The following is a 16,908-nucleotide window of genomic DNA, read 5'->3' as shown; positions in this document are numbered from 1 at the left end:
GAAGGACTTCTAGTCTGGAAGGATTGATCTTAAGGTAGTAAGTAGTAGTATTTACATTCATACTTGATGCTGCTTGGTGGTGCTCTTCTTTTATTCCATCTACATATGCCACTCCCCTTAAAATGCATTTGAGTCCTTAAAGTGGGGGAGTGGTGTAAAATTAGCACACGGCCCGACCCCAGCAACTAATTGCATTAATATGTCAATATACAAACGCGACTGACTGTTTATGGCTGAGACTCGGATGCGGAGTGAGTGCGAGTGCGAGTGTTTTTGTGAATCAGTGTGAGTGTTTGAGTGTTTGAGTGTGCACGCCGCACTACTTAAGATTACACAACAACAACATTTCGAAAAGTACTTAAAGTTTTTATTTATTTTGCGTCGCTCTGCTCGACACGCAAACATAAAACCCGAGGATAGAGAGGAAAAATAATAAAATTGATGAAAGCAGCGCCAGGGAAAAACAGAAATTAATTCAGTTGCCACCCACTTGGTTGCTCGGTTGCTTGGCGCGCTTCCCAAAAATGTTTTCTTTTAGATTTCGGAAAACTTCGTTTCTATTTGCATTCGCTGCGGAGTGAAAATGGTTTTTACTTTGCGGGAATTCCTATCTTATGATTTATGCCACATATCTAGCCAGACCGATCGCCCTTAGCGGCCCATTAGCCTGGCTCAGCCCCAGAGAAAGGGCCTTTGAAGTGCTGCTGCTCCTGGTATTTTCCCCCCGCTTTTCATCCGCCGAACGACGTGCTAATTTGGCAAAATAATAAAGCAAACAATTAAAAACACATTCTGCCTTGCATCTGCCTTTTGGGGGGCAGAAGCATCAGCACGAATATGTGAAATTTATGACGACGTGCTGAAAGGCTTAATGGCATCTTTGGGTTGCATTACGTTGCATTATCGATCATTCGATATGTTGGAAAATATTTTTAAATATTAAAATGAGTTTTGAAACTTGAAATATGAACGCTACTTAAGTTTAGAACTATTTTTATCAGCGACCAGCAATTAAATGTATGAGTTAACCCATTTGTTGTACATTCCATTTTAATGTTTATTGGATCCCAAGAACTCCCAGTGTGAGCTGTGCGTACGAAACTTCCAATTTAGTGATGTTGCCGCCAAAGCCTTGGTGTGTCAGATTATAAAGCCGCCAGATCTGTGCCCCAAGCAACTGATTGCGCACATCAAGTTGCTGTAGGAACTGGAACCCTTCGATCACCCCCTCTGGCCATAAACAATGCAAATGTGGCACAGGCACTGGTCTCACCCACTCGCTCCCAGTGTCCAAAAATTTAATTTATGCGCGGGCAATTAAACATGCATCATTTACGTTCGCATCTGAACGCGAGCGACATCGACATGATTCGACGTTCAGCATTCGCCGGCGACAGCGGAGGCGGCAACAGCGACACGAGCGGCCCTCCCAACATACACTGAGAGAAAATGGTACTCCTTTGAAGGCCTGCATGTTAGGATTGCTATGCAACCAATGTGCAATGCAATACGGAATAGAAACTTACCAAGCTGAACCTATACTTCAAGCACATGGATGGATTCACTACCTCCTTTTCTCCCTGTGCATAATCCCCAACTCTCCCCTGCATCCGAGCCCATAGATCTCTCAACACTTGGCGCATCGACGAGTGGAACAGCGAAAGAGGGCGAAATAGTGGGCTCCACATGACATCTTGGCATTGTCCATTCGCCAACGCCCCATCATTTGTCAATATTAACTTTAATTAGCGAATATTTCGTTTCTTGTGGCTTCATTTTATGTATATTCTGTGTCCCGATTAACTTGACATAGTCGGCGACCACTTCCTCCTGGTATTCTAATGAATCACAATTTGTTTTATTCGATTGGCCAGCGTTTTTTCCATTGCTCCAGTCAGATCAGATCGTTTATATTCATTGCCAGCGGGAAGTTCGTTTTTTGTGGGTGGGAAAATTATGTTTTTTATGGAAAGTTGAATGGAAGCGTCACCCTCACCGTTGTTAATTAGGCAACTTTTATTTAATTAACATCATTGAACTGGGAAATATGTGAATAAGTATTAGTATCTTTTATTAAACTTTATTCACTTTAAATGCATTATTGAATGAAGTTGCATCAACTGAAACTGTTGCCACATTAGAAATACATGCAACTTTGATTGCTAAAAATAGGTATTTATTTTATTTTCCCACACATGGTTGGCAAACCAAATAGCCATTAATTGATGAATTTTTAATAGAACATCGCTGGAAAGCCTTTTACTTGTTGAGTGGCATACCTTTAACGGATTTCTGTGTCAGTTTTTTCCCGATTTTGTGAAAGCAGCTCGAATGTGTAACCAAAACAGGGGAAACGGCAGCCGCAGCCGAAGAACGTGCGAAATCCGAAATGAATTGGTAATTTATTATGCAATGTCATGGCTTTCATGTGGGCCAGAGCAGCAGAACACCAGAAACCCAGAGGAGGAAGACGGAGGAATGGAGAGCTGTGGGCTAATTAATGACCAAATGGATCTGGTCATGTCAGCGCTTATCGTCGGCGTCCGGTATCGACAACATTTGCCAAATTAATGCAAATCATGCAAACACCAGAAGATCCAACCGTCCAGAGAGAAGGATGATTCCGTCGATGATGATGATGATGCAGTGGGTCCGGTATCAATGCGCGCCTAATGAGTCAAGTGGCCGAAAGGATTTTCGGTGGGTGCGGATGCCGATGCGGTTGTATCTCTGTATCTCCGTATCTCACTGTCTGGCCGAGAACCCCTGCCAATGTCTAAATCCCCAAGCCAGATAAATTGTGTTTTCGAGGGCATTACTGTGGCAAATGAATGAATCACATCCGAGGCATCCACACAGCCTCAGTAACAATATGTTGACAATAAGTCGGGGTCAAGACGGGCTAAGATAAGGCCCAACCTGCTTTCCATGTCGCAGATGAGTGGACCGCACAATGGCCACCAACAAATACACAATTTTGCCATTTGCCTTTATCAATTCATCCATCATTCGTCTCATTCATTCATTCGGGCGACTATTCATTAAGTCACGGCCAGAAGGGGCGTGGTCATAGCCCACAAAGGTATATTATATCTCACGTTGGCATTAATCATGTGACAATTGAGCCGATAGGCGAAATGAGATGCGTTTTCCATCAAAGGATGGGCAGCCTGAATCGCCCTTTAATTGATCGATTTAAGTTAACACAAACTCAACTGTTGAAAGGGGCATCCTAAGAATTCTTTCAGTTTTTTACATAAGAAATACCTATATTTTCAGCTGAATTCCTTCGACTTTCTTTGGCAAAACAATGTACCACAACAAATGTGGGTCATTGCAATCCCTTCAGTTAGCCAAATTGCAGCTTGTTCAAGTCACCAGATAAGAAGACATGCAAAAACTGCCACCGCAATATCTTTTGTGTACTCTGTGATCCCAGAAAACACAATCCATTCATAAAGGCAAACATCGCAAATCGAAAGAATGAGGTGCCAGAAGTTAGGTTGCCCTTTGTGAAAGTGTGAAATATTTGCGCGAGATGCCCAATGAATATCTTTCGCAGTGCGGGTATATTTTCGTCTTTTGTATTTTCGGATACGGATTCGCATGGCTTTCTGGCTTTCTGGTGAAATGGCCTGACACTTGACGTGGCCGAACATGAGGCATCGTGCGGAAGGGGAAGGGTGGGGAGGCGCTGAGTTACGCGCATCCAATGGCCATAAATAAATGCGAAATGCATTAAATGCCGCGCACACAACAACGAACAACCAACATCCAACAACAATCATCGGACATGGGGACAACTTCGGCTCGATTCCCGCATCGCACGTCTCAGTAATTAATTAAAGCATTAAGTGCTAATTTTACGACAACTCGATTTGTGCGTTGGCCCCCTTGCAACTTGCAACTTGCAACTCGCCATTCGCAATTTGCATGCTGCCATCTCACCATCTCACCATCGCATCTCCCGACATCTCGCCATCGGAATTTGGCAGCCGCTGAATAAAAAAGGAAAATTTGAAGAGGATGCAAAGTGTCGTCTGTTTGGAAATGGGAATGGCAGCGTGACTCACGCCGCAGATTGATTGGCATATCGGCGGGATAGGGTGGACAGGTGATCACCTGGGCCACCCAAAAATCCAATTCGAATTTAAATGATAACTATAACTTATTCTATATGAGCAAAGTTACTTATATATTACTTTTGGAATTTTTAAGACAATTAGCTGGCACTTTCCGAGACATTTTTTAAAATGTTTAATCAATTCGAGTATCACGTTACCATCGCCTGGCAATCCCTGCCCCTTGGCTCTTCCCCCGAGGTTTCCTGGCCAATGTCGACTATCAAACGTCAAACGCGGAGTCGCCTGTCAGCCAGACACTCGTCAGATGGAAATGAAGATGGAGACGCGGACGAGGAGCACCAGCCGAGATGTGGCTGGAAGAAGTTGGCCCATGCCAATGAGACGGTCTCCCCAAAGGCAATAATAACAGGAACAACAAGCGGGACAACAACAACAACTGTTCGACTGCTCAACTGTCGCCAAGATTTTCATCTGCGTCTTGGGTTTTCCACTCGCCACTTCCCGATTTTCCCTGCTGCGACTTGTGCCTCCCCAAATCGCTGCAGTTTGCAGTTCATATTTTCACTGGCCTTTGTTTGCTTTGATGTTATTTTTAAAAAGACGGCATAGTCGGGAAATCAGGAAAGTCGGGGAAATAGGGGAAGTCGAGGGGTTGAGACAACATAAAAATGCTCATTTGTTGTTGCTGTCACAGGCGGAGACTCCCTTGTAATTAATCATATGCATTTGCTTTCATTAGCAAGTCAACAAGAAAAGATACTCTTCAGCGCATCTTAGAGATGCGGTGATGGCTTATCGAACAAAAAGCCACTCGGATATGGGAAATAGGTTAAACAATGCCTTGGGATGATGAGTGGGGAGGCAAGTAAGTATTAAAACAAAATGCAAACATTATTAACTTATTTTTTTGCAATAATTGTTGGAAATCTGAATGCAATCAAAGTGCTGGATAAACTCCATATAAACCTGAGTCTTCATTTTAGGTGAATATATCGCCCAATAAAACATGGATTTATTTTGGTTCCCTATTTGGCTGCCACAACAAATGGGAGTTCTTAGTCATCGGAAAACACAATGGATTAAGCATAGAGAGGAAGTAATGAGGGAAATTTATCAGTTGGCCCCTAAGCTTTGTGCTTTGTGCATTTATAGTTGGCCATTAAAGGATTACGAACGCTGAGCGATTTTCTGGCCAAAGTTCTTCAATCTCCTCGTTTACCATATAGCCCAAGTTTATCCGGGGGATTATTGTGCGCTGGGATGGGAGATGGAGAGTGGGAAAGATCGGAATCGTTTGCTTGAATGATCACCGAGTCGGGCGAAACCACAAAATCGGAAAAAGATTTCACAGAGCCATAAATTTGCCCTTTGCATACGCAATCCAGGTAGGGAGACCATTAAATTTGTAGCACAATTGTGGCAAAAATGTCTGTAATTACGGCAATGGCCATGGAAACTGCGACAGAGGGTTGCACTCGCATTCTCGACTGCATTTCCGATTGTCCAGGATGTTCGAGGACACGAGAGTGTTGGTAAATAATTGGTTATGGCTCTCCGGACGGCAGACAATATGCAGGCCATGCCGGAAAAATCCGAAAACAAATGAAATGAAATACTCCATCGGTGGAGGGGGATTTTCGGGAGTGGTTCGCTTTGATTCCTCAGTAGTTATCTACGCATTTCTCCATTCTGACGTCTGTCAGCCGCATTTTATATGGCCCGATGCGTGTGCGTGAGAGTTTTGTTCAATTAATGCTTGTAAATTTGCCTAGAAATCACATAAATCCTGCTGGTGAAATGGAAACTAGCCTGAGTTATGAATTCAATAAATAATAAATGAAAATATTCCAGTGAGCCTCGTTTGCCCAGAATAAATTTGTTGAAAAATAAGGTGCAATAAATAATTATAACAAATTTTTGGGCTTTGAATAGTTTAATTGTTAAGAGCTGTAGGAAACCTATGGTGCTGCATAACAATTTCGTTATGGCTCTATTACCGAAAAGGTTATTGGTTGGGAAGTCATTCACAATGATTCTGATGTGGGAGTGCACTTGTTAAGTTATTGTTTATAAACTTACAAGTTTTGTGAAGAAATAATACATTTCATGGAACTTGCCCTCTTCACTTTAATCATGTCCACACTTCCTTCTTATAAATTTCCCCCAATTGACGGCCATGCACTTCCTTATGCAAATGATTTTCATCGGAGATCATTAATTTCAATTCCGAATATGCCACACAAAATCTTTGTAGGTATAATTAACCGCCGATGCACTCAAAGCCAAGCCAATCCCAGAAAGCCATCAGCACAACAGTTTCCAGTGACATCCATGAGCTACTTACTCGGGTGAGTTCTACTTAAGCCTGTTTGCGCAACATCCACTATATGTTCTGAAGACATTTTTGGCTGCGAAGGAATGTTAATGCTACGAATACAGCAAAACATATTCCGAGTCATTAGGAGGAGTCCCCCGACTTCCAAGGAGGGTTGGCAAACATGGCAGAAGGTGAACATCAATTTTGAAACATTTTCCCCAGCGCACGAAACAGTCCAAATCGATGTCGATGGGCACGCCCCACAGGGGATATCACTACAAGAAATATTTTTATATTCAAGGTATTATCTAGTAAAACGGATTTATATAGCAATTGTACGTTTCATATTTTTTTATTGATTAAAAAGGCAGATATTGCCTTCATAAACGCTCAAGCAACATAGCTCAATATTTTCCTAAAATTTCATTTACACTTTTTTCAGTGTATCGTGCCGTATCTGAGGCCTTGCTGATTTGTAGGTGTTGTCGTCTTCATCTCGCCAGTTTAGCTGGCCTTTCCGATTTACACTGTGGCCACACAATTATGCTCATCAACATCCGTCAGTTTCTTCGGCGGTGGAAAAGTGTTAAGTAATGAGTTAATCTGCAACAAGACTCGCATGATTAAGTGCTCTGGGCCTGTTCGCACTCGGGAGGAGGTGGAGACTTCGGTTGGGGTTGGTGTTGGGGTCGAGGTGGAAGTGGATGGGAATTCCGAATCGGAATGGAGGTGGGCGAGTTAAACGGGAGGTGGTTGCCGCTCAGAGTGGGTCTTTAAATAGATTCGTTCTGACCAGGCTTTGAGTTCACTGTGGTATGCCCTCTAATTCCACTAAAATCCCATGTGGAAATGGAGATCCACAAAGATTTAAAATGCATCATCCAAGTAAAGCCAGTAATCTTAACATATAAATAAGACGAACCATTGTCTTATACATATTACCCATTTATAGATATTGTTTGCCACTGTCGTCCCACTGTGCGATGGACCACTGATAAATTATGATTGTGGCTGAGCAGAGTGAGCAGACGATTTGCTCGAATGCTGAGCCGCGCTTATTATTTATCACGCAAATTGAGTTAATGTGGCCGAGATTAAGGACTAGCTGCGATCACAGGGCACCATTGATCATTCCACCTCCAGACATCGCCTCCCGGCCTTATCAATTTGATAAATTACGATATAGATACAATGGAGCTCCGGTATCTATGTAGGTGAGTGTGGGGGGAGGTGTCCCGGCCACGAGTGAAATGTGGTCAACGGAAAAGTGTAGTAGCCCCTAACTGTGATTGACATAATTGGGCGCGCCATAAACGCAGCAGTACAGTGGGGCCCATGGTTTATGATCGCCACAGACAATGATCAATTACAATGAGCAATCTGAATCATAAATATTGTCAGTTTGACGGCAGCGAAAAGTAAAAATAAGGAAAACAACTCGATGCGTTGATTTTCCTTTGTGCCGAAACTCCAATTAAAATTGAGATTATGATGGAGCACTGAAGTCCCAAAGAGAAGCAACAAAACAAACTTAAATAAATAAAAGAAATAACTGAAAAAGTGAAACGCATCCACGCTAAGTTGCAGTATTTTTGAAGAAGGTGAACCCACAGCGAGCCATAAATTATAATTATCGACGAGATTAACTCTTTGCCGCGCCACTTAACTGCGATGACACACGCTCCCCAGACGTCGTCCAAGTGCGACAGAGGGGGCTAATCGGAGAACGAGACGGGGATACCGGAGAGGTGGATCGCTCCGAAGACGCGTCTTCTGCTGACTGGAAGAAAGCAGCCGCAGATAAGCAACAAAGACGACACTAAATCGTGTGCGATAGCAGCGAGAAGATGCGTATTTCGGGAAAGGGTAGACGTACACATTACCTGTAACTAAATACAAATACTAAATATTTTTTATGAATTGAAGGGGCTGTAAGGTTCAGAAAGCCACTAGTTTGGTTAAGTAAACACATATATATAAGGCATAAAAATAATTTATTATGGAGTTATGACATACACCTGTGACTGTGATTCCACGGCTCCTCTCTTATTTAACGTCATTCTTCTTCAGTTGAAGTTGCCATGTCATTACCCCTTCGAAAATACCCATCGACGATAATTCCTATCTTACATGACACATTCCCAGTATGAAAAAACAACAAGAGACGAGAGAAAAGGGTTGCAGTGACTAAAAACAAAAATAAAAGTTATATTGCAGGAAGAAACAGAACTTGTATCTCCCCGAGGAACATTCTTTATTTTTTGGCGATAACTTTGGCTGGACTGGACTGCCGGCGGCTACTTCAATTGATATTTCCAGGCAAACAAAACGCAAGAAGCTCGAAAAATTTATGACCCCCTGCGGTTTTATCGACGCCTCTGCGACAGCAGAACCCTGATTCGGATTCGGATTCGGATCGGTGCTGCGTTCATCCGACGATTGAAATGCGAGCGAAAGACACGGGAATCGAATCCGACATTGTCACACAGCCGAACAAAAACTATAATAATCATAATGGGGGAAGAAGAACATTGTTTTTTGTGTCTTTTAGCTCGAATTTGCCATGGCGATGAGACGAGTTCGAGATCTGGATTTGGCTCTGGGGAGTCTGTTTCCCAGACCAGACCCATTTCATTCAGTACGCATTTCATTCATGGCAGCGATTCGGGATGCCCTCAACCCTGTAACAGAATGTGTATCTGTATCTGCATCTGTATCTGTAGCTGTGACTCTATCTCGTTGCGTTGGTAATTTTCAATTTTTATAGGCATCTTGGGTCGCCGACGCTCTTGACCTGCAGATAAGATTCGTTCTATCCCTGCAACGCCTCACTTTACTTTTCCGTCCCCGATTTATGACACACCACAATGGCTAATGCTTAATTATGGCAAATTGCAAATCGAGGCCGTAAAAAAATTAACACGAATTTCATTTGTGTGTGCAGCCCGCCCAGTTCCGCTGCACCGTCCCCAGCTAAATATTTTAATTAGCTCCGACGATCATTAAACTCGGGCGGGGAAGACTGAGCGTTTTACGATCCGCCAGAAGCAACAGCCCGGCACTCAGTGAGCTGAGTTCTCGTGTCGAAAGAGTTGGCACAATGGATCGCCTCGAAACGAAAACGCACTAAAACTTAATCATGAAACCCACTCGGCTAACTGGAACATAAACAGGGATCACGGATCAAGCCTGGCAATGAAATTCGAAACACATTCTTTGGGCCACAAGGGGATTAGTCAACAAACTTTGGCAGTTTACAGCTTTCTGTAAGGTATTCTCCCCTCACGAGGACTTTCGTCCGCCGTAAAAGTCAGATGTTTTCTAGGGGGTCTTAACTTATTCCGGCACTAAGATAAAAGTACATTATTAATTATTTGAGTTTAGCCTACTTAATTGATTTAGATAGCGAATTCTTTTCTATATAGTGGGTGTCTTAGATGAGGGGCTATGAGCAATCCTTCCAAGAAAACATAGGGATCACCATCATCATTATTATCATCACCATGATCGTTATCGTCAATATCATCAAAATCAATGATGGTCGGTGCTTCCTGTCTGTGTTTGGGCTACTCAAGTCGATCAATCGCCCGAAACCCATAAGACCCCGATGTCTGCATCTCCGCTTTTTTATAAATTCTCAAATTATCAGTTTATGGCTGCTTTTAGTTTTATGAACCGATCACGTACTAACCATTCAGACGCGATCATTTCGCCAGCGCCTTTGCCATTGCCAACGGCACTGCTAAAATCTGTCCCTTTTTCCCGGATGGGTACAGTGGTTGATGGCTACAACGAATCTGGTTCTTATGGAGTTTCTCAAAAGCGAAATATAAGTCATATGGTCAAATGTAAACCAGCCTTTGTGATTCAAGCCCATCAAATTATGGCCAAATCTTTACAAATTACTTTGTTAGAGTGATCACTGTAGTTCTATTTTCGCTCCTCTTCAAGCCTCTCAACGACCCTCTTTCTCCCAGAAGCCTGCGTGCGAATCTTCAGCCGACTGGCCGATGGGATCCGCTTCCCATATCTATATCTGAATCCCCTTCGCCGCCCCGGAGCGGATGCCTTTGGATTTGTTGTTGGCGGAGCCGATCCGCTTCATTTTCAGCGCATTTTTATCGGCTGCACAGCTAATTAAAAGTGAAAAAGAACGAAGAAGGGCCCAAACTGCGGTTCCCGAGGGTCTTCGTGGCGCTGTTGGTTTGGCAGAAATTTAACAAATTATTTAATGATAGATGGTTCTTAAATTGACTGGCCGTCTGGATGGCTAACAATGGGTTGTTGGCGGTATTAAGAGATTAGATGAGGGGAGCGGGGATCCGGGGCTTGTTTTGGGATTAGCCACGGCTAAAGCCCGATGAACTTTCAATCGCAATTCAATGGTACTCGAAAAAATCGAAATGAAACGCTACTCATACTCATATGAAAAGGGCAAGCATTAAACAAACAAATGACAATTTGAACATTTCGTAATCCCCCAGTGTCGCACAATTGAAATATGTAATTAATTATGCCCATAGGCGGTGGTCGCCTGCTGTTTATTTTCTGCTACCAGAAAACAACTAAAATGGAAACCGAAAAACAACAAACATTTTTTTCGATAGAAATCTACAAAACTATTTGCCACACATTGAAAAACGTCGGGGGTTTGGGACTTTTGGATTGTTAGATTGTTGGATTGCTGGATTGTTGGGTTTTCGGAGGGACCGCCAGCAGCTTCAAAAGCTTCGCTGGCTTTTTGTTTTTGTTGCTGCTCATATTTCGATTTTAATGAATCCACTCTATGATTATCTTGATTACGAAACTGTTCCCCAAACCGAAAAAGCGCCACACAAATAAACCATTCAAATGAAATACTCCCGCCCACTCAAACAAAAAGCTGAATGCACGACTGAATGCATGAAGAGTTATCGCCATCGCCGTCTCTTTCTCCGCTGTTGCCGTCTCGCCTGGTGGTCTTTTCGGCGGCGAACTACTGAAAATATTAATTAAAAGCCATAAAAGCAACAAATGTTAATAAGCAGCTATCACCGCCTGCACATCGAAATCCAAATTCATTTCAAACGAAAATTAAAGCGAATGCAAATTCAACAAAAAGCATTTGCAAATAAATGTGCTCTAATTACGAATAATATAGGGTAGTCGGGGTCGTTTATTTGGTAGTTTGTTGGTTTAATGAATTCCAAAGTAAAAAATAATGACGTATGCATTACACTTCTAGCTTAATGAAAGAAATTCGATATGGGGTTATACTAAATACAGCCCTTGAAAATTATTTATTTTTAATTACTACCCATTGGTATTAGAAACTCCCCAAATACGATTTATTCGTATAATTTGGTAATTAAATATAAAAACAATCATTTGGTTGCATTATGCTCGCCATATCCCTATAATTTACTCAAAAGTTATTATTTTGCAAACATTTTTGTTTTTTGTCATTTGATTTATTCCAGAGCCAACAGAATACAGTCGCTGATTTTTATTGTTCGAGCTAGTTAAACTTTTATTGACTTTTAATTTCATTTGTTGCATTTAGTTTATGCTAATGGGATTACCATTTTATGTGCAAGCTGCTGCATTTTCACGAATATTTTTGGGACCAGCGGGATTAGATGATAGATGATGTGTTAAAGGCATGGACTTACCCTTCCAATGAGCCACCTCTGAAAGGCGTAATATTTTATTGACACTCTCGGAAAACTTTTTAATTACGATCATAAGTCATTGTGGAAATCATAGAACAGCACTCCTGCCCATAAATTTCACACTCAACTCATTTCCTGCTCATTATCATATATCCAGCAATTGTACAAACCTCAGACGCAATCTCAATGCGTTCTGGGTTGGGCTTTCAGTTTTCTGTTTTCGTATTGGTACACTGAGCAAAACAAAGTAACGATCAAGATACTTTTATAGCATTGTCAAAAAAAAGAACTGATAGGCATTTGGGAATCGAATATTTTATATTTCTGTGATTCTTATTGAGTAAGTTATTGCGCATTTCTGTTCGACATGTGTAATTTTTTCGAGTGTATATCATGGGAAATGGGAAGGCAGAAGCATCCACACTCGTGGCCTGTCCAAAAAACCCACTCAATAGGGGTTTGGCACTCGAGTGGGCGTTCGGCGTCTTCGGATACGTGGTGCGTGTGTATCTGTATCTTTCGGACGTATTTCGTATCTGAGGCCCCGCATCCTCATCCTCGCTCGTGTGTTGTTTGTCCACGGGATTTGTGGATGGGCGGATCCCTGGAGATGTTGGGGAAGGTAATCATGCTGTCACAGTCGCTAATTTCAATTATCTTGAGTGTGCACGTATACGTAATTTGTTTACTTTTGAGCGCACAAATGGCCCGAGAAAGGAAAAGAAGGCAGCGCATCCTTCCAATAAACTTAAACACGTACATTAAAGTGCATTTATAAGTTTCGTGAGTTTCGCCTGCCTCTCATCTTTTTCGGCTTTGGCTTGACAATCAAAATGTCATTTCATTTCGTTTGGAAGCTCGCAAATCCGCAATTGAGACGCAACTTACATGTCATTAACAAGGCTTAAACCAACCGACATGACAGACAAACAGTCAGTCAGTAGACTGTGTGACAGAGAGGGACGAGCCGGTTGGAAAGAGAGGGCGATAGGCCCAAACATGACAAAGGCAGTGTCAACATTTCAGCCTAGATAACTCAGGGTGCAGTGCAGTGTTGCCAAACTTCTTGGCCCTCTGTTTTTGGTAAGGTCATGGCTTGGCAGGCTTAATCGGGCCAGCTTAAGATGTAAATATTTTGGGTGTTGCGGGCGTAGATCAGAAATCCAAGCTTGAATCCAACGGATAGTTAGCAAATGGGATTGTATTTACTTTAGTAAGGTAAAGGAAAGAATATATAGTAATACATCTATCGGATATACTTGCAGCGTTGCCCAACTTCATCCGAGTGCTAATGAAGCGTGGCAACCGGGCTCAGATATCTCGTCTTTCAAGCAGAGCAACTCGCCCTGGCTGTAAATTGGCCAATTATCAGCATTTGAAATATGGTTTACCTGCCACAAATTCTCTCTTTCCTCTACCTGGATTCTTCGCCTCTATTAAAGGTGAGCGGCAGTGGGAATCGGGATTCGAGAGTCGGGATCGGAGAATCGGGGGACTTGAGAAGGCAACAAACTCACATACGCCGTACGCACTTTGACCTTTCTTTCTCGCAGAGACAATGCACATTGTGATGCACTCTGAGAAGGGGAGGGGGGAAGGGAATCCACACCTGCCCGCTCCTAAATGCACGCACAGTTCCTTTATAGGAAAGGTACACACCTTTATTTTACACTTCTCTGCCCGTCGAATGTATCTGTATCTGCATTTTCTGAGCAACGGCATTAATGAACCGACTTCACACTCGGCCGAGAGACTCTACCTGGAGGAAAAGTTATTGATTATTTAACAAACGCTGGGAAATTAGGCAGCGATTTATAGAGGAAAGCCCTTTCGGATATGCACTTTGATAAATTAATACAATATCGTCTAGCTGGCCATTCAATTGATTTCGAAATTCATTAGCGCGCAGAGGCGTCTAGATATTGGGACAGTGTCCAAGAACGGGTCTCCACTTTGATTTCTATTCATCGCATTGTGAAACGGATCGTCTAGAACTGTGTCTGGCTTTATTGCAGTTTGGAAATAGATGAGCTAACAGCTGGAGAGTGAGTGGGGCACTCGAGCAGATTAGATAGGAAATGGTCGCCCCTTTGGAGGGGCTCTTTCGACGCTCTGTGTCGGCGAAGGGTTAAGCGGACACGACGGAGCTGGAGGGCAATAAAGCGCAACAAGTAGGGATTATCCGAGCTCGAAATGTTTTCGGATTCGGATGGAAACTATCGAGGCTGAGCGGCACAAAGGTTGGCAATTTGTTGGCTTGACAACGTGAAAAAGAGCTTGAATGATCGAATAAAATGGAAAAGAGCTGGAGATAAACAAGTTGGACCTGGAATGGATGTGGCGTGTTAAAGTCCGTTTGAATGTAGATTCTTTTGTAGGAGCAAATGAAGCAGATTATTCATACCATAACTTATGAGTAGCACAACTATGTGTTGTGCTGCAAAGAAATCCCCATCTAATGTACACAAATCAACAACTCCTTACTAAAGGAGTAAGGAGTCCTGGAAGTCAGATACCTATTCCACATTCACACCCACTCAATAGCAACATGATGATGCACCACCACCCGAAATGTTGCCCGACTAGACGAGAAACCTAGGGCACGTGGATCGGAACGAGTGAAGACGGAACAAAACAAACCGTCTTCGCACTGCATGCAGTAAAAGTAAACAAAGGTCCAACGCGTTCCACAGCATGCAACAAGCGGGACGAACTGGAACGCGGAACAGCGCACGAAGCGAAACAGATACAAGATGGTACTCGGAAACAGAGACACGAAGCAGTAGCCGAAGTGGACTTCGGGTGGCGGCTCCGAGGCGAAACGAGAATTCGTTCCTCAGTCGCATTTCGATTGTCAGCCGGTTCGCATGTGCCGCGGATACAGATACAGTCCATATATCCGTATCCGTTCGATCCGTCGGGTTCCGCGCGTCGTCGTTCCGGGAAACGGACTTAGTGGCGCCGCCATGGATTCAGATTCTAGCGAATAACTAACTCGGAGGAATAGAAATACTGTGTGTGCCAAAACAAGAAGATCCGAAAGATTGCGCGTATCGAGAAATGAGTGCAAATCTATTTTAAATGGTGTGCAATTAAGGAGGCGAAACGAGAATACTTGACAAAATGCATTTGTGCGAGATGCGTGGCGTGCCGCAGCGGTTGCAACCTCAGTGTTTAACCAACGAAAGCGAAATTCAAATTAAAATCAAAAGCAAAATCAAAAATAAAACTGCCAGCGAGATCAAACGCCGACACAGAAACAATCGAGATTTTCATGGGGAGCGGCTAAAAATAATGCCAGTCGATCGGAGTCGACGCGCAGTATTCCCACTGCTGCTGCTCCTCGCGGGATTAAACGGATTAACTCAAGTCGGAGCGCTCAAGGGTAAGTGTCAACAGATGCAAGATGCGTCCACCTCCAGAGTTGCATTGTGGGATCTCTGTATTAGTTTGAAGGGCAATATGACAAACTATTTCCTCCCGGAGCCAGGGAAAATCCTTCGCGGCCGCATATGAGTTGCCTCCTCATGTCGCTGCACTCCCCATTTATTTATTAGCGTCATTTGTTTCCATTTACGTTTTTTTTGTTGGTCGACTCCGTCTTTTGGCTATTTTTGGTTGCAACACACGCGGCCCGACCGAACAACAAAGTGAAATTAAGGCACTGCGGTTTATTTATGCCTGCAACGTTCGCTAATGGATTTTAAGGCCGCTTTATAGACAACGCGACATCGACTCTGCCCATAGACCCATTATTCATGCCTCTCTCTCCCGATTCTCATTAGAGATGCACGTAATGGGGCGACTTTTGGATGGGCATAGCTGGATGGTTTGGGCTTTGGCGGGGCATCGCAATCGGTATCGTAATTCCAGAGATCTCTCAGAAGTTATCTGCAGGTTAGGGAAGGTTAAGAAGTATCTATTAGTATGGATACTTTAAAAAACAATGCGGCTTATTCCTCACCCTCCCTTATCACCACATTACGAACACCAAAAAACAAATGCTAACCCACTGAACCCACTTAGGGATCACATTTGGGAAAACTAAATACAACTTCCAAAGAATACACAGATCGTATTACACATCGAACACGAAAACCAAAGTGAACAAAATGCATATGTGGAAACTCAGTTGGATGAGGGTAAATCCCCTAAGGGAGGATCTCGGGAAAGATCACTCATCAAAACCAAAACCGAACTTTAGATAAATGAGTAATGAGTTCGAAAGACTAATCAACCGAGTGTAGTTTCCCGCTCCAATCTCGCAACTGATTACAGGAAAATCAAACAAAGAATCGAGTTTGTGGCTTTTGTGGTCGAGATGGCAAGTTCAAAAAGAAAACTAAAGCGAAATGGTTTGAGGTTGGCGGGTTAAGGAACGGGAGTTAAGCAACGCTTTTAAATTATACCCTTTGGCGATTTCATGGCTCTATAGCTACGCCGATAAAACATATATCTAAATGAGCTTAAGTCGTCACACCCCTTGCAACGCTGAGAATGTTGTAATCTAATGCTTATTAAACGCTTTTTAATGCCAAACCAACGACGCCCAGTCCACTGATATCGTCCATGGACACACGCAACTCGGATTTGGATTGGGATTGGGATTTTTGAATTCGGATTTCAGTAAACACTTGAACACGCAACCTGAGGCTGTGTGTTGCAGCACCAAGTATCTGTATCTCAGTGTCCCCATCCCGAAAAGCCCGATGTGACGTGGCAAGTGTTGCACGCGACGTCGCCCGTTTGATATAATAAATTGTATAAAATTATCTGCACCGGCACACGACAGGATTTTGTTCCTCACTTCTGGTGGTGTGTGACCAGCGAGATCCAGTTAGCAGCCCAGCTTTTG

The 16,908-nt window shown here is 43.1% G+C and overlaps 2 protein-coding genes across 2 annotated transcripts in view; one reads left to right on the top strand and one right to left on the bottom strand.

The window, feature by feature from the left end:
* Window positions 1-6,421: 6,421 nt before the first annotated feature.
* LOC117150544 lies at window positions 6,422-6,732 on the bottom strand. Its single transcript, XM_033317475.1, has one exon. It carries the CDS (start codon window positions 6,599-6,601, stop codon window positions 6,422-6,424), a length of 180 nt encoding a protein of 59 aa, XP_033173366.1. The 5' UTR covers window positions 6,602-6,732.
* An 8,444-nt stretch (window positions 6,733-15,176) lies between these two features.
* LOC117148781 (roundabout homolog 2) overlaps window positions 15,177-16,908 on the top strand; it is a 39,201-nt gene continuing 37,469 nt past the window's right edge. Inside the window, exon 1 of the mRNA XM_033316425.1 lies at window positions 15,177-15,438. Within this exon, the coding sequence (XP_033172316.1) occupies window positions 15,177-15,438 (262 nt within the window). The remainder of the gene's footprint in view (window positions 15,439-16,908) is intronic.

The sequence above is a fragment of the Drosophila mauritiana genome, chromosome 2L (assembly GCF_004382145.1).
Source record: "Drosophila mauritiana strain mau12 chromosome 2L, ASM438214v1, whole genome shotgun sequence".
In the NCBI taxonomy this organism is placed as follows: domain Eukaryota; kingdom Metazoa; phylum Arthropoda; class Insecta; order Diptera; family Drosophilidae; genus Drosophila; species Drosophila mauritiana.
The sequence above is the reverse complement of the archived record's forward strand: the minus strand, read 5'-3'. Positions and strand labels throughout refer to the sequence as shown.

Excerpts from the sequence above, each read along its gene's own strand:
- LOC117150544 (XM_033317475.1), bottom strand. The coding sequence starts at position 6,601 with ATGTTCACCTTCTGCCATGTTTGCCAACCCTCCTTGGAAGTCGGGGGA.